Source organism: Sitophilus oryzae, unplaced genomic scaffold (assembly GCF_002938485.1).
Source record: "Sitophilus oryzae breed Bouriz unplaced genomic scaffold, Soryzae_2.0 scaffold_1614_pilon_pilon, whole genome shotgun sequence".
Classification (NCBI taxonomy): domain Eukaryota; kingdom Metazoa; phylum Arthropoda; class Insecta; order Coleoptera; family Curculionidae; genus Sitophilus; species Sitophilus oryzae.
The window spans coordinates 275,248-298,044 of NW_022146297.1; the positions used below are offsets into that span (position 1 = coordinate 275,248).

General features: G+C 30.1%; 1 protein-coding gene and 1 long non-coding RNA gene across 2 annotated transcripts in view; one reads left to right on the forward strand and one right to left on the reverse strand.

Moving 5' to 3' along the window:
* LOC115880105 overlaps positions 1-17,789 on the reverse strand; it is a 63,132-nt gene extending 45,343 nt beyond the window's left edge. Inside the window, exons 1-4 of the mRNA XM_030897230.1 lie at positions 17,587-17,789; positions 12,959-13,070; positions 6,789-6,936; positions 6,581-6,734 (exon numbers count right to left, since the gene is read on the reverse strand). Of these exons, the coding sequence (XP_030753090.1) occupies positions 6,581-6,734; positions 6,789-6,936; positions 12,959-13,070; positions 17,587-17,629 (457 nt within the window). The 5' untranslated portion in view covers positions 17,630-17,789. The remainder of the gene's footprint in view (positions 1-6,580; positions 6,735-6,788; positions 6,937-12,958; positions 13,071-17,586) is intronic.
* A 4,449-nt stretch (positions 17,790-22,238) lies between these two features.
* LOC115880044 lies at positions 22,239-22,666 on the forward strand. The gene is made up of 2 exons (XR_004049799.1): positions 22,239-22,463; positions 22,542-22,666. It is a non-coding gene; the product is annotated as an uncharacterized LOC115880044 (long non-coding RNA).
* Positions 22,667-22,797: the final 131 nt, after the last annotated feature.

Consider the following 22,797-nt stretch of genomic DNA (forward strand, 5'->3'; position numbering starts at 1 on the left):
AAAACGCAACGAAGAAATTTTTGGTCAAATTTAAAGTATTACATTGTTATTTTTAGCTCTATTTTCATGATTTTTTTAGCAAGCTGTATATAATTATATCAACTTTAATTCGTAAACTCAGCTTTTTATAAACTTTAGTATTTGAGGGTTAATCAAAGGGATTTTTTTATCCTAACTCTAAAACGCCCTGTGCAATAATTTCGTGTGTAAATTTTCTTATAATATAAATTTACGGTCAGAATCATGTCTCCTAAGCATTTTATTTTTTGGATCATATCAATACATGCTTTGGTTAATTTTTAAGAGCGAAATGAACTTGCCACCAACAATTTACAATTTTTTCAATTATCATTTCTTTTTAAAGTTATTTTTTAATATGACAAGCCGGCTTTGGTGATTATTGTGAACTATATATTATTATGAATGGCCCATTATGATGGTGCCTGGTGGCGTAGAGGTACAAGCTCTCGTCTACCAATCAAGGTTGTGGGTTCGAATCCTACACCCGGCATTTCATCAGCGGACTATTTTTATTAAAATAAAAATAGTTTGGGTACCTAGGTCGACTCAGCCTTGAATGAGTACCTACTTGGGATTCACAATCCTGAGGTAATAATAGGCGGTTGTAACGTAGTGCTAGCCACATTACCTTCCTTGTATACCGAACGGCTCTAGTATGGCAAGCTGTGTACCTTGCTACTCCCGAGCTACTAACGGGAGCTATTATTATTAACTGCCCATCATATACGCTGTTTGCTAAATGTTTGGTAGGAGGGTTAGAGGTCGCGAAGCGTTGCCAGCTTCATTAAATGAACTTCGCTTGATTCTTAAAGAAGAATGGGAAAGCATAAGGCAGTTATAGCAGTCAAGGGAGACAACACAAAGTATTGGGGTATTTTTTACATTTTTTTTTCTGTTTGTATACTTGGGTATTACAGATGTATTCTTTAATATCGTTAGTTCTGTTATCGTTATTAATGTTTATTAAAAACAGGACTGTATCGTTAATCTTTAACGCTTTTTTAATTTAGTATAGAGTATCCAATGCAGCGTAATATGACGTTACGACAGTAGTCACCAAAACCATCTCGTCATATTAAAAAATTACATCAAAAAGTAATGATAAATAATTGAAAAAATTGTAAAATACCGCCATCAGTTCATTTCGTTCTTAATCCCCGTTCTCAGAACAGCGCGAGTGAGAGACACATCAAAAGAAAGAACAGCTGTCAATTTTAAATTTAGTACAGCTCCCGTTGGTTGTTTGAAACGTCAAACTGTGTCGCCAGCGACACGATGTCGTTCTGAGAACGGGGCTTAAAAAATTAACCAAAGCATGTATTGACATTAAGCAAAAATCAAAATGCTCAGGAGTCATGGTTCTGACCGAAAAATTATATTTTAGGAAAATTTACACACGAAATTATTGCACAGGGTGTTTTAGAGTAAAAAAAAACCGATTAACTCTGTATAATATGCCAAATACTAAAGTTAAAAAAAAACTTAGTTTAAGAATAAAAGTTGATATAATCATACATATATAGTTTGCTAAAAAATTCATGAAAATAGGGCTAAAAATAACAAAAATATAACACTTTATATTTTATATGTTTTTTTTGCATCTGAGTATTAAATGTTTTCTTTGTAACTTTCTATAGTAGTGTTTCAATTATTATGTTGTTGTATTAATATTTCTGAAATAGTAAATAAGTAAATATTGATACACATATTTTCATAATTTAAATTTTAAATTATTAGACAGACTAGAAGGCCAGTATATTTTTTTAATTATTAATACACTCACCGGTACGAAAAACGGGCACCTTACAATTTTGATGTATTTTAAAGTTTTATATATTGTGTTCTAGTGAATCGATTTTGATGGTTGTTTAAGCAATTTGTAGCTAAATTATTTGACTTTTTAGTATCTCTTTCTAAATTAAAAATGAAAGTTCTCATCTGTCAATTACATGAGGGAAAATAATATGTTCATATTTTGGTGTAAGTTTGAAGCATCCTGAGGAATATGTTAACAAAGCAAGGAATTCAAAAATCACTTTATCATCTAGATGCATATTTTCTTGATAGTTTGTTATTTGGTTTATCTCAATAACTTTATTTTTTTGGAGATATTCGCTTTTGCAGAAGACACTAACATTTTTTACTAATTTCTACATTAAAACCATGTCTTTGCTTTTGGTCCCAGTCAACAGATCTATGAAATATACTCTGTTTTTTTTCTCAGGTAAAATTTCGACAGACGATGACAGAAGAAAAGCAGATGACGTCCCATACCAATCTATTTATTTTACTAAAAAAAGTTTCTAATAATTTTTAAGTTAACTATGGATGGGTTTAAATATAAATTCGTCATGCGTCGTCACTTGTTTTTAACCAGTTTTATTGGTTTATTTCAAAAATGACAGATCGTATTTCAATTTTATTGGTTTGACGGAACGATAAACGACAAACGGACGCCGATGCGTATGAACTCGCCTTTAGATTTTTGACGTTTGTCAAAGTCTTGCCAAATTATAGGTTATAATTTTGTGACAACTTTTGACAAATACCCTGCGTTTTGGAAGATGATGCATTTTGATTCGTGTTATTACGTGTTTTGTGTCTTTTGAAGTCAAGTGGAGGAAAAATCGAGTGAAAATTAACTGTAGAACCCAGACCACAGTTTATGGTTAATACTCGCTGCCCAGGCAGAAAGTCTTATACAGATATACCAATAATGTTACTATCAATAAAGTTCGTATACCATCTCGTCGTAGATAAGTGCATCTCGAATATGGTAGAAGGACCATACTAAAAACTGGAGTAGCTGTAAAATATCGACATCACACGATAGGTAAATAATGGATTTTAGTACTGCAGAAAAATAATGTCAAAAGGTACTGGTTTAAAAAATTAAGATTAAAGTTAATTAATGTGAAGTATAAAATTTGGTAAGTTTTATTATTAATAAAATAGTTTGTTTTATTTATGTTGTTTTATTTATTCCTGCAGAATATTACAAATTTGTATTTGTACATTAGTTATATCGATAAATATAATCATAAATGCGGGAAGTTTCATCAAGCTTGAAAGTAAGAAATAGTTCTTTTTTATATTTTTTGGTATGTGGTGTCTTCTTTTTGTTTGTTTTGTATTAACACATACCGTTTTTTATTAAATAAAATAACTCGATTACATTTTTTCAGTTTTATACAGTTTTTTTTACAATATTTTGAAGTTACTTGTCAGTCAAATTTTAAATACATATATTAATTTCCTGCTATGCGTTCCAGATGTACCAACTTATTTCTTTGTAAAATAAAATAAACTACTTTGAAATTAAAATGACAGACTATCACTGTCAAGGATCTTCTCGTTGGACAGACTATAGTGTTTATGATTTGTGTAATGTTACTGTTATTGATAAATGATAGTATTATTGTCTGTTGGGCAGTTTTTCAAGCAGAGACTGTTTTAAGTTCAGAAATTAATCTCTACTATGTTTAATTAATGCAACAATAGTGGATAGGATAGAAGTTCCGAACTTAAAACCATCTCGGCTTGAGTAAAGCTTCATTCAGAACCTCGAAATTAGTGGAATAAAAATAAATTAGTAGTTTCAATTAGCGTAGAAGTTTGTTCCTTTAATTTCAATGTAAGCATTGAGAACGTCAAAATTAGTGGTAGACATTTTCAATTAGTAGAAAAAGTTATCAAACTTTTAACTTTTCCACTAATTAAGCTTGATTTTCATGCATCCGTTATACGTTGATACGATGGTTCGACGGTGTTCTGATTGGTCATAGCGTTTTCGTGCCACTTTTCATTCGTAAATATTTTACTTCAGCCCGTCGACGGACCCGTTCATACGGATCTTTGAATAAGAAGACTAAGAAGAAGCATATCAAAAATCTTAGGTCCACCGCCATGGGCCTCAAATATGGCCGACTTAAATTCCGGTTTATCAGTGCCGTTCTAATTTTATTTAAAAAATATAAAACTATGATGTAGGGTAAACGTGGGGTAAACTCAAATTGTTACACGTAAAAAACTTGCAAAAAAATGCAAGAAAAATATATAATTAATTAATTTAAGTGAATTTCATAAATGATCGGTTTACTACACGTATGTATATTATATAGTCACTTACTAGCGAAAAGTTGTTCCATTATTTCATTCGATTTTTGCCGAGATCTACTGCACGCTACACAACCAACTATTTTAGAGTCTTTTTCGATAAATCGCGATAGTGTCACTGTTAATTTAAGTTCTGCCACAATTTCCATCTAGATTTACTACCTTTATACAACTATCAGTAGTAGAATAAATAATAAATAACATAAAATAAGTTCCGTAAAAACTGACAAATCCACAAAATTTCAAATCAAATTCAAATGTGTCAAATGAATCGTCAAACAGAACTGTCAAGGATCCCCACCCTAGAGTGCTTTTTCCGCCCACCATGCATGGATACATGGATAGCATTATGCTCTTCCTTAGTCTTCTTATTCAAAGATACGGATAACGGACGTTTTGACACTTTTTTGACAAATTTAATCTAACATTAATAAAAATATAAGTAAAATAGCAAAATCGTTATGGACACGAAAATATAAAACGACACCAACGTATATCCGATAAACGGAGGTATGAAAATGCAATTAATTTAAAAACTGCGTTATTTTATAACCAATCAAAGTCTTTAAATTCTACCAATAAAATTAATATCGTATCAACGTATCGCTTAAAAAAATCAAGCTTAAAGAAAAGCCTTTAAATACAACCAATGAAATTAATATCGTATCAACGTATCGTCGGACAACGGATGCATGAAAATCAAGCTTTAAGCTTCAAAATTTGCGAGAAATGTCATTTTGGCCTTTGATTATCTTCCGTCAAGAGAAATTGTGGTTAGAAATCAAAAGTTGGTTGTTTTATAAGCTAAATATTAGGCTCTATGGATACAACATGGATACCACTGTCTAACACAAGCTGTTGCTAGGATATTCTATTAATTTTAATTATGTTTTTAAATATTATGAATGATCATAAACTAAAAAGTATAAAGTGTAATAATTGAAACCATTAATTTATTCCACTAATTGCGATGTTCTGAATGAAGCTTAAATCTCAACAAACAGTAATAATATGACTTTTCAATGACAGTGACATTAGGAAAACAGTAAACTATTTCATAGGTGTGTTGACGGGGACCAAAAACAAAGGCATGCATTAATTCTAAAAATTCTGTAAGTCGTTGTTGTCTTCTTCAAAAGCGAACATCTTTAATAAAAATAAAGCTATTGAGATGAACCAAAAACAAACTATCGAGAAGAGATGTACCTAGATGATAAAATTATTTTGAAATTCCTTGCTTTATTAACATATTCCACAGGGTGTTTCAAACCTTCACCAAAATATCAGCATTTTGTTTTTCATCGTATAATTGACAGATGGAAACTTTCATTTTTAATTTGTAGGGGGCGCCATCTACAAGTGGTTTAACTCTTTTGAAGAGTAATAACTTTTCGTCCGGACCTGTATAAAACTATTGAGCGAAAAAAATATACATTTTATTACTTCTTCCTTTCGTTTACTTGTTAATAACCTCTACGAGAAACCGTTCTTAAGGTATTTAGAATGGAAATAGTCAATACATATCATTATTGACAAAAAATAAACACGCTGAGTAGATAGTTATTTGACTGAAATAATAAATTTGGGAACTTTTTTTTTAAATTAATCAAACATTTTTCTTCAAAAAAATGATGACAAAACAGTTTCTACTAACGACTTTTGTCACAATAACATTTCAAATTTATTATTCCAGTCTTTTTACAACTGTTGACTAAATACAACATATTTAATTTATGTCAATGATGACAGGTATTGATAATTTCGATTCCATATATCTCGAAAACCATTATTCGTAGCGATTTTTACCAAGAGACTTTTACGTAAAAAATATCGTAAATGCAAATTTTTCATTCAGTTGTTTTATGCAGGTACGGACGAGAAGTTATTACTCTTCAAACCAGTTAAAAATATGTAGGTGGCGCCCTCTACAAGTAGGAGTCATTATGACATCAAAATCAAATTTCTGCCAACAAATTCTCTAGACACCAATTTTCATCCAAATATTGACGTTACTTCAAAAATTATTTGGAAAAAATCGAATTAAAAATGAAACTTCTACACCCTGTATCTCTGAATTTAAGCATTTTTGGACATACATTTATACCAGTTATATATATATTATATTAACTTTTTTACTTATTTTTGAATATGCTATCGAAGTTTTCGGAATACAGTTCGGACCACCATGTATATTAACCTTTAAAATGCATCAAAATTTGAAGGTGCCCGTTTTTCGCGCCAGTAAGTGTATATGTTACGGTTAAGGTCCGATGTCCGGTTAATGTCGACATTACCCGGTTAATCTCGAGAATAACACACAACAAAACAACCAAAAACATAACCTAACCTAAACATTAACATGTTAATGTCGACATTAACCGGACATCGGACTTTAACCGTAACATATATAAAGTACAGTAAAATTCAAAATTTTTAGTTTTACCTGCTACTGAGCAAACAACTTGTGGATTCATCTGAGATGCAAGAGTTTCAACCAAATCGGGGATATATTCATCAGCGATTTTATCACATTCCTTAACGATGGGCTTAACGCGTAAAAGTGCACATGATCCTTCAAAGACTTCTTTGATTAGTTCCTGAAAAAGTATGATTATAATATTTAAACGAATAAAATATTAATATATATATACTTGAGTTTCATTGCTTTCCAACTGATCTCTAGCCTGCTCAACCATCTGCTTGCATGTATCGCAGATATTTGATGTGTCTGGAGGTAGTTGCTTGTGAATCCATACTGTTTGGATGCAATGTTTAGTAGCATGACAGTCAGCAGCATTTCTAAATGAAATATACACCATACCATGACAAAAAGTAATTTAAATTCAAAAAATTGATTTACATTTCGATACCAATTAAACTTTTAGTTACGTAATCGAGGGCGCGATTTTTAAATTCATTGTAGCCAACCATGGACATATTCGGCGCTGGGCTGACTAATTGGAATTTAAACTTTTCGCTGGAGATTTAGGTGGTAGCTCTGCTGTAAAAATGTCAAGTTGCCAGATTTATTTATTTATTTCCCGACATTGTCATTCGTTTTGACACTTTAGTTTTGTATTACGAGTTTTTGGTTTAAATAAACCTCGTTGTGATACTTTTGTGCTTAAAAATTCTTATTAGAAGAACTTGCAGTCGAACACTGTTCTTTTTAGAATCTCTTTTAGTGCGAAGTGTACAAAATATAGCTTAATATCCGATGCAAAAAACTCATTGTAACCTTATTATGGCGTGCTCAGTCGACTCGTCTACTTGACAAACATTTGCTATTGATATACAGGGTGCGTCGATCATCTATACAGAATTTCTATCTATTTCTATAATATAAAAAAAAATGTTTGCCAAGCATACGAGTGGTCAGAGTGCGCCTTTAGAATATTTTGAACGGGAAAGCGGTAGTAATGGCCCTTTATGTCCCTTAAGTGCCGTTAAGAAAGCGAGTTTTGATGATGTAAATAATAACTGTGTACATATTTATAATTAATTTGTTTTTGTTTCTCAAAATATTTTGAATAAAAGAAAATATGTAAAAGCGGACAACGCTGTGCCAGTCAAGCTTAATCACGTGACTAAAAGTTTATTTGATATGAACTATACCGGGTGTTGCATCGTCGAGCGGGACATCCCATGCAAATTTTAATGGGGTCAATTATTGGCTTCCCTAATTATTTTAGAGAATAACTCTATTTAGGTTTATTGAAGAGCACGAAAACTCACATTCAAAAGAATAACTTTAGATATTTTTGATTAGCCCGTTTACGAGTTATCGCCGATTTATTTTTAAATATTTCTCCTTTCTTATGGCCCTGTATTTACTTATGAGCACCAGTCAAGGTAAAGATAACTGTCAAATGAAGTTGTCATTTCAGAAATTTATCTATTTAGTGCTTTATTATTATTATTAAAAACTCATACCTACATCGAAAATATTAGCCATGAATTACACTACCGAAGAAAATGTATTGAAGATTAAATGGTATTATCAAGGAAATAGTTATCAAAAGGTGTCGGACATGTTTGCTGCTCTGTATCCGAATAGACCGATACCTGGACAATCTACAATCGCAAGGAATATCCAGAGATTTGAGACCAAAGGTACCCTAATAAATAACTGCAAATATGAAGCAAGGCAGAAACAAAAAGAAGATGCAAGAAGTGATACCGACTTGGAAGTTTTATTGTGCGTGGAAGAGAACGATGGAAAGATCAGCACAAGGAAACTTGAGGATGAAATAGGAATAGATCACACTACAGCGTTTCGAATTTTGAAACGACATAAATACTATTCCTTCAAATATGAAAAGCACCAAGAGCTACGAGATGGGGACGAAATACGGCGGCAGGCATTTTGTTTTGATATGATGGAAAGAGCAAACACGGATAGGGAATTTTTGAAAAACGGGTCCGGTGAACTATCCTGACACACGAATTTTGTATTTTTCTTTTTTTTTTATCATAAAGTAACCATTTTTAGTAGTAGTTATAAATAACAATAAATGGAGATTATGCGCATAATTTTAAAATATTTTAATTTGATTTTAGTAATTTTTGGCACATATTTGACGTTATGGAGAATTTTAACGCTTGATTTGACATGATAGCGACAGAATAAAAAGCAATGTTGTCAGTTTCATTGAATTTTCTTTTTTTGTTTTCTATTTTTATTTTAAATAAATAGTCATTTTTAATAATTTTGTACTAGTCAAACTCACACCAAAGACTAACCATGATCGCTTGTACCAACTCTAAATAAATAAAAACAGTTTTTAAAAAATGCATGAAATTCCGGATAATTTACTAGCTGATCTGACAACCATGTATCAATCCTCAATATTTGTCAAAATTCGACCTTCACTACTGTCAGCATAGACATAGAAACGGGTATAAATAAGTCCGCGACTTTTTCATTATCGGTTATGGATTTTGCTATAAAAATCAAATAAAAACGTTTTTAGGAATATTTTTTATGTGAAACGTGTTTTTCCGCATCAGATTTTAGTCAAAGATTCCAAGAAAATCATTTTAAGGTAACATAAACTTCATTTTCTAAGAAAAATCGTGTGCCAGGATAGTTCACCGAAGCCTTGAAAAACATATGTTTCACTGACGAATGCACGTTTACCTTAAATAATGAACCCAATGTTCAAAATTATCGATATTAGAACAAAGAAAACCAACACAGGTTTGTCGAAACAAGGACGCAATATTCACAGAAAGTAAATGTTTGGGCAGGGATATTCGGACACAATATTATCGGGCCATTATTTCTTACGCGAAATATAAATGCAGAATATTATTTGGAACTACTCGTAAATCATATTTTACCTGCTTTACATGATGCCGCTAGGGAAATCAGGAAGTTTGGTACCAAATGGATGACTGCCTGGCACATAGTACCCTGGCTGTTCGGGAATATTTAGACAATAGTTTTAACGGAAACGTTATTGGCCTAAATCATACAGTAAATTGGCCAGCAAGGTCTCCTGATATTTCGCCAAATGATTTCTTTCTCTGGGGCCATTTAAAAAACAGGATATACAAGGATAAAAAATACCCAAATCTAGACGAGTTAAAAATGCTATTTCTGCCGAATGCAATAGAATTTCAGTTTACCAACTAGCGAATGTACGAAGAGAATTTTATGATCGCTTGGGTTATTGTCTAGCAGTCGATGGAGGAATATTTGAACATCTTAAATCCTAAAGTTCTAACAATTTAATAGTACCTAAATTAATAAGTTATTGAACATTGTAATAATACTATAATTAACCTTGTAATTGATTACTTTATTTTAATAAATTGTACTGAAGCTGTGGTTGGTTCCTTGTGAAACATCGTTGAAATATTAGTATTTTAATAAAGCACGCTTTTAGATGTTTCAAAAAACTTTTAATAAGAGTAACTTTAACTCTACATATATGTTTCGGCTTGTTAGGCCTTTTTCAAGAGTTTTTTAAGAACTAATCGTCTAACTACACTGTAACTATATATATATTTGCTATTGGGGTGGGTTCAGAGAGTTTACAATAGGAGTAATAAAAAATGTGTTTAGAAATCCTTGTTGGTCGTTAACATTATTTTCGTTTTTAACAGATTTTAGTATGTCTAACTGTTCAATGTAATTTAAGCGTCTACCTTTTGTTTCTCTGTGTAGTAAGTTAATTGAGTTTTCATTAATTTTGTGATTATTTACTATACAATGAGTTGCAAGACCAGAACTATGCTGGAGATTATTAATATACTTTACATGTTCTTTAATCCTTATATCTACATTTCTACCTGTTTGGCCTATGTGCACGGCATCACAATCATTGCAATCCACCCTATATACACCCGACTTATTTTTGACATTAGTTTTGTCTTTATTATTTAATAAAATTTGACCTAAATTTCTTTTATTTACGTTAATAGTTTTACATCCTATTTTATTGAGATTATTTGATATTTTGTTAGTTAAATTAGGAATGTAGTTTAAAAGTCGATAATTGTTATTGTCTTTAAAATTAGCGGAATAAAAATTTTTCATTAATATTTTCTTTTGTTTTTTCTTTAGCATATTATCAATAAGGGAACACTTATATCCATTGTTGATAGCGATTTGTTTAATAATATTTAACTCTTTTTTAAAATTCTCTGGGGTCAGTGGAAACATTACTAATCTATGAATTAAACTATGAAAGGGTGACATTTTGATTTGCCAGGATTGGTGTGATTGACTATGTATTACAGTGTCTGTGGTAGTGGGTTTTCTGTAAATATCAAATTGTAATCTATTAGACTGTTTTATAATTGTAACACCAAGAAAATTGATGGTATTAATACCTTTTTCAATAGTAAATTGTATTCTCGGGTTAATTGAATTTAATAATGTTGTAACAAGCCGAAACATATATGTAGAGTTAAAGTTACTCTTATTAAAAGTTTTTTTAAACATCTAAAAGCGTGCTTTATTAAAATACTAATACTTTATTTTACTATAATTCATATTAATTTGTATACATCTTTAAGATTTCCGATGTATATAGGAATGAGTTTTCAATAATAATAAAGCACTAAATAGGTAAATTTCTGAAATGACAACTTCATTTGACAGTTATCTTTTACCTTGCCTGGTGCTCATAAGTAAATACAGGGTCATAAGAAAGGAGAAATATTTAAAAAGAAATCGGCGATAACTCGTAAACGAGCTAATCAAAAATATCTAAAGTTATTCTTTTGAAATGTGGGTTTTAGTGCTCTTCAATAAACCTAAATAGAATTATTCTCTAAAATAATTAGGGAAGCCAATAATTGACCCCATTAACATTTACATGGGATTTCCTATGTCTCGTCCGACAATGCAACACCCGTATGTATAGTTTAATATGTATGTTATATATAAAATATGTTAATATATGTATAATTTTAAGACAATATAGGGTTAGTTGGGGCAATGGTAAACGATTTTAACAAGGTATAACTTTGAAACTTTGACGTTGAAAATTCTAAAAAGGTATATTTTAAGACACTTTACTTAATAGGTGCTTTGATGGACAGCTAGAAATTCGCAATAGGTTCCAAAAAAACACTTGTTTACATTTACTCCATAGGAACATCAAATATTGTCCTATTTTGGGGTAAATGTAAAGCTATTTTTTAAATGGGGTAATAACGAACCAAGAACTATACAAGTTTGTTTTTAGTTAGGTTTATCAATGTGATTAATTGTTTACAATTTTCCCCATGGAGACAAAATAAAACGTTTTGTTATAAAGACAAATTATTTATTACTGTTTCATCAAAAGTCTAAAAAATATTAAGGTTTTTCAAAAACATCTACCTTTCTGGAAAACGAATATATTATCCTCCTTCATACAAACCTAACCAATGCATTTTTAACGTTTTTCTTTTTTTTGGTCTTTTTCATATCTTTCTTCGAGCTTATCAGTGTTAACACGTGTTTACTATTGCCCCAAAATTAGGTTTACAATTGCCCCGCAATCCTATTTTACTGGGGCATTTGTAAACACCTCTATACTCCATTTCCCGTAAAAGTTAATCTCAAATTGTAATATGCATTTTACTAATACAACACTAAATGAAACTACTATGTATATAAATTATCTTAACTTAAGCTTCATTCAGAACCTCCGAATTAGTGGAATAAATTAGTGGTTTCAATAACACTTTATACTTTTTAGTTTACGATCATTCACAATGTCTAAAAAACACAATTAAAATTAATAAAATATCTTAGCTTGCGGTAGTCTGTTGTATCCAGAGAGAAAGCATAATATTTAGCCTATAAAACAATAAACTTTTGATTTCTAACCAAAATTTTTCTTGACGGGTAATAATCAAAGGCCAAAATGACATTTCTCACAAATTTTGAAGTATAATTAGTCGAAAAGTCAAAAGTTTCTAACTTTTTCCACTAATTGAGAATTACTGCCACTAATTATGACGTTCTGAATGCTTACATTAAAATTAGGTGAACAAACTTCTACGGCTAATTGAAACTACTAATTTATTCCACTGATTTCGAGGTTCTGAATGAAGCTTTATTCACAAATTCAAAGTTTTAAACAAAATTTTGCTAAGGTATAAAACGTTTTACAAGTTTTAAAGCAGCTCTCCAAAAATATATTTGTACACCATAAACAAATAGTACTAGAAACTAATTTAATCGAGTCAATACACATCAAAGACGTGAGTGCCAGTCGACTTATTCCCTACACGCCAAATTCAAAAGTTATTGGACCTGCTTACAATTGCCCCTGTTTACCATTACCATGCCATTACCCCAACAACTAGCCCTACTTACGTTAAATTTTGACACCAATACGATGGTCCATAGGTGCACTCCTTTTCTCCAAGAAGATGGATCTTCTTCTTAGTTTCATGTCTGGGAGGTACAAATACTCCCAAGGAGTGGGCTGAAAAAATAAGTATGTATTAAATATGATCCAAACAGTTGTGTAACTAGACAAATACTCTATAATCGAAAAGTTTACTTGAAAACTTCATCTTTCTTTCCAAGCCATCTCCAAGGGCGTTTTTTGGATTGTATGGTACTTGTATCTTAATATACAGAGTTGTTTACGCTATTCGACACGGTATACAAGATTTATATTGTTTTCCAATTTTAATTATTCACACAATTTTGATTTTTGATATACGATTGAGAAAAAAACGGCGTCAAAGGCGGCTGAGAAATGACATCGATTAGAATTTTAACATCATTTACTTGTCCGTATTCTTCTTTATCTTTTAATAGCGCTTACGGCTTTAACAAGGTTGTAATTTATTTTTATATTAAGTAAAAATTATTTTTAAATGGTGTAGTTGGTTTGAAATTCAAAAAAATCATTTTTGAAAATAGACTTGTGTGTCTGGAAACTTTCTATCCTTTTTTAATCTTTCTATAATTAGGAATAATTTTTGACAGCCGCCTTTGACGCCGTTTTTTTTCGATCATTCGGTACATTTTTAGGGCGCAATATTTTTGATGTCAAAATTTTTAATTCGTTATTTAGACAGTTGAACCATGAAAATTTATGTTTTGTTTTTTGTTGATGTCCTTTGAAAAATATAAAATCTGGCAAGAGCACAAAAATTAAAATTCCTATAAATAAAAACAATGAAACGGTTAGATAAATCTATAATAAAACATTAACATAAAAATTTAGAGCAAAAACAAACGATTTTACTTAATTGAAATCAGCGTTATCGACAAGGTCATTAAAACATACGACATTTTTATTATACTGAAAAAAAAACAGTTTTTGACTCATTCCTCCAATCTGACCCTCCTTTATCAATCAAAACCATTTGTTTACCAATTCCTTTATCTCCGGCGGTTATTTATTAATAAGATCAAAGGTTAATACAAAATTAGCAACAAACGTCGCAGTTCTATGTCCATGTATAAATAGGTCGCATGTGTCGGTAGAAACAACTAAAATGGAAATAGAAATAATTATTTTGACGAATACATTGTCGTAGTTTCCGATAACAAACTATTTGCCATAAAAATATGTAGTTCGTGGATTTAAGAGGAATAAGTAATAACATTGACATGGAAAAGATTGCGAAAGATATTTGAGTGATATTGATATTTGTTTCTTCAGTAATTTGCAGTTATTTATTTACACAGAGTTGTCTAACAGTTTAGTAGCAGAACTTTAGAAGTCGATAGAAAAACTTAGTTTAAGACTTATGAAGAACATTTTATAAAGTAATCGCAAAACATTTTCCGATGCACGTCATCAATCTTATCGACATTGACACTAAAATCTATAAACCTGACTAAAGGAAATTTTGCCAAAAATGTTTAAATTTGTTGTATAATTTAAGATACAGAGCAGCTCTTCATTGATAGAGCAAATGATTGTAACAGATATTTTATTTAGATTAAAGCTGCAAAAATTAGTTTAAACCGAATATTATTATTGCTATGTTGGTCATATTGCGGCGTTTTCAGCAAGGTTGTCGTTTATTATTTGACAATTATCCTAATGTCAGTCATTATTTTGTATAATATCGTGTTGTTGAATTTTTGTGAGTAATTCTCGTTTTTTGCCTATTTTCATATTTTTTTTAAATTGTACTTTTAAGCATAAACAGTTTCGAGTTTTTGTATTGCATTTCTTGAAATTGTGTGTTGAAAATATGCCGAAGCATTTAAACAGTCGAAGCAAAGAGCTTGTAGCTTCCCTGATAAACTATTTTGAACGAGAACGTGACAATAAAGGTCCTTTGTTACCCTTGACTGCAGTGAGAGAAGTAAGTTTAATTGATAAGTACATTACACCACTTTTAAAGTTATTTCTCCGTTAGTTTTATTAAATTCTGTGATTATTAAGAATCTGTTGTAAGATGTACATCAATAAATAAATAACCCATAATAACGCTTAGAATAATCTTCATAATAGAATAGTTTTTGCCAATATGTAATAAGTAAAATAAGTTATAAAACAAATAAATCAATTAATTACTAAAATATTAGTTATTAAATTAAAAATAAAACGTAAAAATCTTTAAAAAATGATAAATAATAGTTTGTCACTTTTAAATTAAGATACGTCTCATAAATCCATCACAATCTGGCAGGGCTGTCGCCATCGCTTGTCATTCAAAGTTGATCACGTGCATCGGAAATAGTTTTGCGATTACCATATCAAGATAGTCATCGTCATTAATGTGAATGTCAGTTATCATATTTTAACAACTGTTTACTACTAATCAAAAGTCTACTTGGTTGGAAATGACGATCCATAACATTGACTATACGTATAATTTAACATACAAAATGATAGCGATCTTCATTTCCAGTTTCCAGCCTATCTCTAACGCCGATTTTTTCCGATGGATGTTTAAAATTGTTATACAGGGTCACGCATAGTGATGGGATCACTCGAGTGAAAAATACTCGGTCACTCGATTATTCAAATCCTCGGTAGGTATGTCTCGAGGATTATTCGGCACGTAAGACCGTGTGCGGCATACAATAATCGACAAATATAAAAAAAATAAAGACCTTTATTGTAGGTGATTAGTTCGTTTATATTATAGTGTGAAATATAAATTTAGATCATAACTTTAGATAATTTTTTTTTAATTTTATTGGAACGAAACCCTGCAACTCTCATTTTTTCATTCACCGTTTGAGAATTCTAATCATATTATTAATGTAGAACATGATAAAAATTTGATCAAATATGTGAAAAAAATAGGACGTGTCCTAATCTTTTAAAGCCATTTGAAAGTACGACCTTAAACTTATTTGACATCAAATTGGTATTTTACACTGCCAAATCAATTCTACAAGTTATTTGATCAAACTAATTTAAAAGATAAATTGCCAGGTGTAAAATCGCTATAGAGTGCGTTTAACTGAAACATTTTATAATTGAATTTAATTTGGTTTTGAATTAAAATGTTTAAAACAATTAAAGCTTAACATAGTTTAATGTGGAAGTCGTTAATTGCTATACCATAAGCACACTAAATACAATTAGTTTCGGAACAAGAATAACCTAACGTAAGATAAATGTCCTTTAAAGTATAGATTTCAAGCGAGGTTATTACAAACGAAGAAATACTTTGCTGTTTATTTGATTTATGTAAAAAATGTAAAACTGCTCTAGAAAAGCATGTTTTTCAAAAAAAATTTTCATAAATTCTGCATCAACCGTAAATTACTAACTCGGTTTTAATCTTCTTATAATCATCTTCTGATGATGCTAACGTCGCGGGGTTGAAAATATATTTTGATACTTACATTTTTAATTCTGCAATATGGCATACAAAATTAAAAAGCAATAAAAGAATACTAAAAAACTAAAAATAATAATAAAAGAATAAATCATATTCAAAGTCATACATTTTATGTTACATTCAGTCTGTGATGGTGTCAGATGTTTATAAATATCTAACTGCATATTGCATTCCTTATCTTTCTGGGAAAATGAATGTATTTCCAATAATTCTGATCAACTGTAATTCTATGATTAATAACTTTACATATTATAATGATGTTGGAGAATTCAACATTATCCTGAAATAGGTAGGTATGTGAGCAAAGTTTACAGAATTTCTCTAAACTTTGAAGTGAGTGACTTCATAGGGCTAAAATAATATTTTTTTAATCTTGTCAGTGATTCATGTCATTTTAAAGTCTACAAGAATTCAGATTAGTCAGAACTGACAAATTAATGTAAGCATACAGTCATAGATGTATGATTTTGATGAATATAAATAACTTTTTTATCAAAGAAGCATGAAATGAAATTTTTATTAGCAACTGAAAAACAAAAAGTAAATATTGATAAGAAATAATGAATATTTAAGATTTAAGCAACTAATATTTGGATAATCATTGGTATCAGGAAATGCAATGACAGAAATACCTTAAGTTTACTTTTTGAGATTGCAATAACAAAGAAAAAAACTTAGTTATTTATAGCCAGGCATTTAAGACAAACACACATTTGAGTCATTGGAAAACAATCAGAAAAGAGTAATTTAAAATTAGAATTAAATTTAAAATTAGTCCGAAATTGTGGATTGTTGAGATTTTTCTTTAAAATAAATATCGTTGTTTTAACATTTAATATAGGATCAAAAATGATAACAAATTTTTCTGTAGTTTACCGATGTATGAACAGTACTTCAATTATTGAATTGCTGATTCCAGTAGGTACATTATGCTGGTGGATGACTCATTTACTTTAGTAGTAAAAATTTTATTACAAAAATTATAGTTATACCTTATTATATATTTATAGGGGCTATATATAACGTGATTCATCATTCTATACAATTCTGAAATCTTATTAGATAAATGTTGTTAGAACAAAATATATCACAAAATTTTGAAGAGAATTAAAACCATAATATAAAGACACAATAGAAAGGCAAAAATTATATAAATAGGAGCTCTTATCTTACCTATGAAACAGCTAATTGCAATAAAAATTACAATTTTTAACATTCTGCTGAATTGTTGCAGAATATACGTACGAAAACAACAAAAATATTATTATTTCCAACTAAACACCTTAATATACGTCAAACAACAACACAAAAACGATTTGATGAAGAAGCCAAACAGCTGTCTATTTTACGTCTCCTTTTAAACCGGCATTTGCTACGTTGCCACTTATTTATCCTAGATAGAATTTTTCTTAATATTATTTATTTAAACACATAAAAAATGTATATAAGGAAAAGTGACAGTGACGAAACGTAAAATAATTATTATTTACTTTTTACTTGACAACTAAACACTCATTTAATGTAATATATTTTTGATATCTGAACAAATACTATTAAAAGTGTAAGTTTGTTTTATTTTTGGTAACATATGGCAACTCTGTATTGAAGAATTTGCTACTTCAAGCGTCTCAGTTTAGAGAGCGCCACTATTCATACTGTTAATCGGGAGTAGAAATCTTTTTAAAGTTTAAACGGCAATGTGAGATGTTGACCATAGATGTCAGCATATGTCTTGATATTATTTTAATTTTTTTTCTTTTTATTCTTGGCTTTAGGTCGCGCGTTGGGGTATTAAAGATGTATTATTTTAATTCTGCCTATTTTCTGATATTTATTATATTATTTTTAATATTATTTAAAATTTAAATAAACTGGTGGCCTAGAATTATTGAAAATAATTATTCCATATTAAGTATTTTATTTAAGAATGTCGATTCAGTTAAATATATTTTTATAAATTATGTGGACAGGTTGATTAAGGATTGTATACAGGATGATCATTTATGACTAGGGTCTACTAAAGTCCCACTAGTTCACTAGTTTCACAGAATATCTAGCTACGCAATAGATATTCTGTGCTAGTTTACTCGGGTACTCAACAATGTTGCCAAATATTAGATCTTAATTTTCACTACATTTTATTCAAAGTGAACGTTAGTTCAAATAATCTAGAAAGATATTTTTACTATTTTTTTTAATTCAAATATTATATTTTGTTTATAAAAATATAATATATATTAGTATATAACTACTTTAGATAAAGTATTAGATTTAGATTTTTACTGAATTTTATTCAGAGTGACGTTAAACAAACCATTTAAAAATGAAAATCTCTAAGAATACAAAAATAATGAATTATTATGTGTGAAATGTTAACTTATCTAATAAATAATAAGTCAATGTATAAACAATGTTAATTTTTTTTATAATTTTTATTTTGGTTCAGATAGTTAAATTAGTTTTCTGGTGTTTATCAAAAATGTTTTTCTAAGCTTCATTTTTGTTCTAAAGCTTCCTTTTTAAATAATACCGCATGATCGAAAAAAACGGCGTCTAGTTTGGCTTAGAAATGAATATCGATGACATTCTACATTTAATTTTACATATAAAATGACAGCGATCTTTATTTCATAGCCATCGCTGACCCCTTTTTTTTCGATCGTATTGTATTTTTGTTGCCAGGCTCTTTTTTATTCTTTATTATATTTTATCAAAAGTGGTATATATCTATATTCTATAGAGCTTTTAATGTTGGTCCAACAGAAGCTTGTCTTGTTTAATTTACATCCAGTAGAAGGGCAATTGCACATGTTATTTGCGAGAAAAATGGAAAAACATCACTTTTCCAGAGACAACTTAGTTATCTCTGACTTTACTAAAACAATGTTAAATGCTTCCTGTATGCATATGTTAATGTACAGGGTGGGTCAAATTCGACGCTTTTAAATGGAAACACCCTTTTCTATAGGAGATAGACGAAAACTAATATCGGTGTCTGGAGCTCAATTTTCATCAAAAACATGATGGTGAAAACCGCACATCAATATCTTTACCGTTTGTTATCGTTTGTTAAAAATGTGCATTTTTAACAAATCGCTGTAACTTTTTTGCTATGGAAAATTTTGTATTTCTATGAAAACATTTCCAAAGCATCTTTTTACGTAGAATTTAATGGTTTAAGTATATATTTTTTCAAATTAATAATTTAAGAGTTATCAACAGAATAATTGATTTTTTATTTGGGACACCCTCTATATTTTTAATTAACTGAAAATAATTTAAAATTACCTTTCCAAAAATATAGCACACTTGATATTTTGTTATAATACCCTGCGAAATACAGAATTTTTAAAAGTTCGCCACTTTTAACTAGTAGGCTTTGGGCCCCTTATTGATGATATGCCCTTAATGGAACTCGAAAACATATTTTTCCAGCAAGACGACGCACCGCCTCTGAACGCTGAAGTTATCAGTAAATTTTTGTAGCCAATTTCAAGAATAATTGAATAGCTAACCAAGATCCCAGCCGTTGGCCGTCGAGGCCGCCTGACTTAGTGCCCATGGATCTAATCCTGGATATATTTGCGGAAGAATAAAGGTTCCTTATTCTTCCATATAATCTAAACAAGAATTAGAAATACTTAGCAGTTATGAGAGGGTATCTTTCACCCCCACTGAGTTAATGAATTCCGCGAGAAATGTTCAAAAACTGCCCCGTCTGTCCATAATAGAAGACGGTCAATATTTCGAACACCGGTAGCAAAATCTCATGTCTTGGTTTGCTATTTACTTTTATTGTTATTAGATATAGTTTAAATGTGTTGATGTTGGTTAAATATATTTTAAATTGTTATAAAATTCTGCATCTCTCATAGCAAATATTATTTTCGTTTTAATTGATGCTCACAGCATGCTCACAGTTCACAGCTAGATTTTTTTTGCATTACAGCCGGTGCCGTTCAAAGCCTACTTATTTAAAGCGGGCGAATTTTTATATACTCTGTATCTCGCAGAGGATTCGAGCAAAATATCAAGTGTGTTATATTTTTGGAAAGGTAATTTTAAATTCTTTTCAATAAATTAAAAATATATAGGGTTTTCTGTTGATAATTCTTAAATTATTAATTATAAAAAAATTATACTTAAACCATTAAATTCTACGTAAAAAGGTGCTTTGGAAATGTTTTAATAAAAATACAAAATTTTTCATAGCAAAAAAGTTACAGCGATTTGTTAAAAATGCATATTTTTGAAAAATACCCCGTAACTCCGAAACGGTAACAGATATCGATATGCGGTTTTCACCATCATGTTTTTGACAAAAATTGAGCTCCAGACACCGATATTAGTTTTTGTCTATCTCCTATAGAAAAGAGTGTTTCCATTTAAAAGCGTCGAATTTGACCCACCCTGTACAGTCCGATTGATGAAAAGGAAACGCTACGTGCTACGTGTATGATAATGTGCATCGACCTTTTACATTTGACTCGTGCAGATTGTGCAGATGATTTTAATTTTAAATGCCCTGTTAAACTCTTGCACTAAAATTTTTGATTGCAAATGCGACATTTTAGCTTTGCTAAAGTAAAGTCTGAGTAAAGGTGCAATTTCCTATATCTGGTTAGGATAAAAATTTTTAACATGTTTCTGAAGCACTTATTTTTATCTGATTACTATTAATATAAGTAAGTATACTTAATACCCTAATACCTAATCTCAGTGGCGTAGCGTGGACTAATATTACTAATATAGGCGTGGGCAAAGTCGCATCGGCGAGGCCCTCTTTGCTTTCTTTCCTAAGATCTACGCAATAACGAATAAACCTATATGATAGTGAAAAAATATAAATGCGTGGTGGGAGAATATGGAAAAGAATATAGATTTGAACAAAGGTTTTATTTTGTAACTTATATAATAATAATAGCTCCCGTATATAGCGTTTGACGCCTTGGGAGTAGCAAGGTAGAGCTTGCCTTGCTAGAGCCGTTCGGTATACAAGGAAGGTAATGTGGCTAGCACTACGCATCAACCGCCTATTATTACCTCAGGATTGTGAATTCCAAGTACTCATTTAAGGCTGAGTCGACTTATTAGGTACCCAAACTATTTTTATTTTAATAAAAATAGTCGGCTGATGAAATGCCGGGTGTAGGATTCGAACCAAAGACATCTAAATATAGGTAGACAGAACACTCCATTCATAAAACTCAATTTTTTTAGAATCATACATGGTTTGGCACTTTTATGCGAGTTAAAAAGAGATGGGTACATAAATATGACAACACGGTTGAGTTTCGTCTGTCTTTCTGTCATTTTACTCCATCAGTGGCGTGACGATGGTGTGGTGTTTTTTTATCAAAAATTTTAAAATAGTTATTTTGTGCATTTTAATTTAAATTTTAATTTGTAATATACGTAGTAATATCGATAATATACAATGTAGGGGCGTTTGCACCAAGTTTTTTAAGCAAAACTTAACATTATGTTTAGCTTATTTTCTTGCACTATGCTTTAATCTAACTTGAATTTATATTTAAATTGAGCGGTCAAATTTCCAGGCTAGTGGCCACTTAACCTATCTTAGACACAAAAAAATTGTTTTACGAGGAAGAATTATTGTTATTCCTTTGAGAAAGCTAAAAAGTGTATTATGATACCTCTACGTAAGTTCGATGATTACTTTTGATATCCTAGACGTCGATCAGTAGGTATATTCATTGAAAATGGATTTCCTCAAGAGTGGATGTAAGGAAAAATCATATTGCCAAGAAATGAACCTCCTTATTTCTAATTTGTTTTTATTAAAATTAAATTTTTTAAAATTTTTTAAAATTAAATGTGATAATATTCAAAGGGTTCATATACTCTATTAAATTATTTTATTATCTGTTATAAGGTGAGATTGCATATGCATTGAGGGGATATATGCAGAAATAGAGCTGAAGAAATGTTTCAGAATTATCGTTATATGGAAACGCCACTTTCCAATATGTGTTTTATGGTATAAGACCAAAATTACAAAACACAGTGTCAGTTATTGTTGCACAACAGTGAGTTAAGAAAAAATATTATCTGTTTAATTATAGAATAAAAATTTAAAAATTTAATGTATGTACTTAAATTTTTAGATTTTGTTGTTTCAATGTGCTACACAATACAGCCAGAATGATGCCTGAACAAGAGCTGCCGCCGTTAGATGAAATAAATATGGACCAAATTAATAAGAAGAGAAATAATAAATTATTTTGAAAGATTAGGGCAATATTTTTTTAACTTATTATAGACATGTTTTTTTATGTTGTTATTAAATCTCTTGAGTATTAATTTCTATAAAATATCATTATTAAATGTCTTTTATTCAGAAATAACATACATTACATTTTT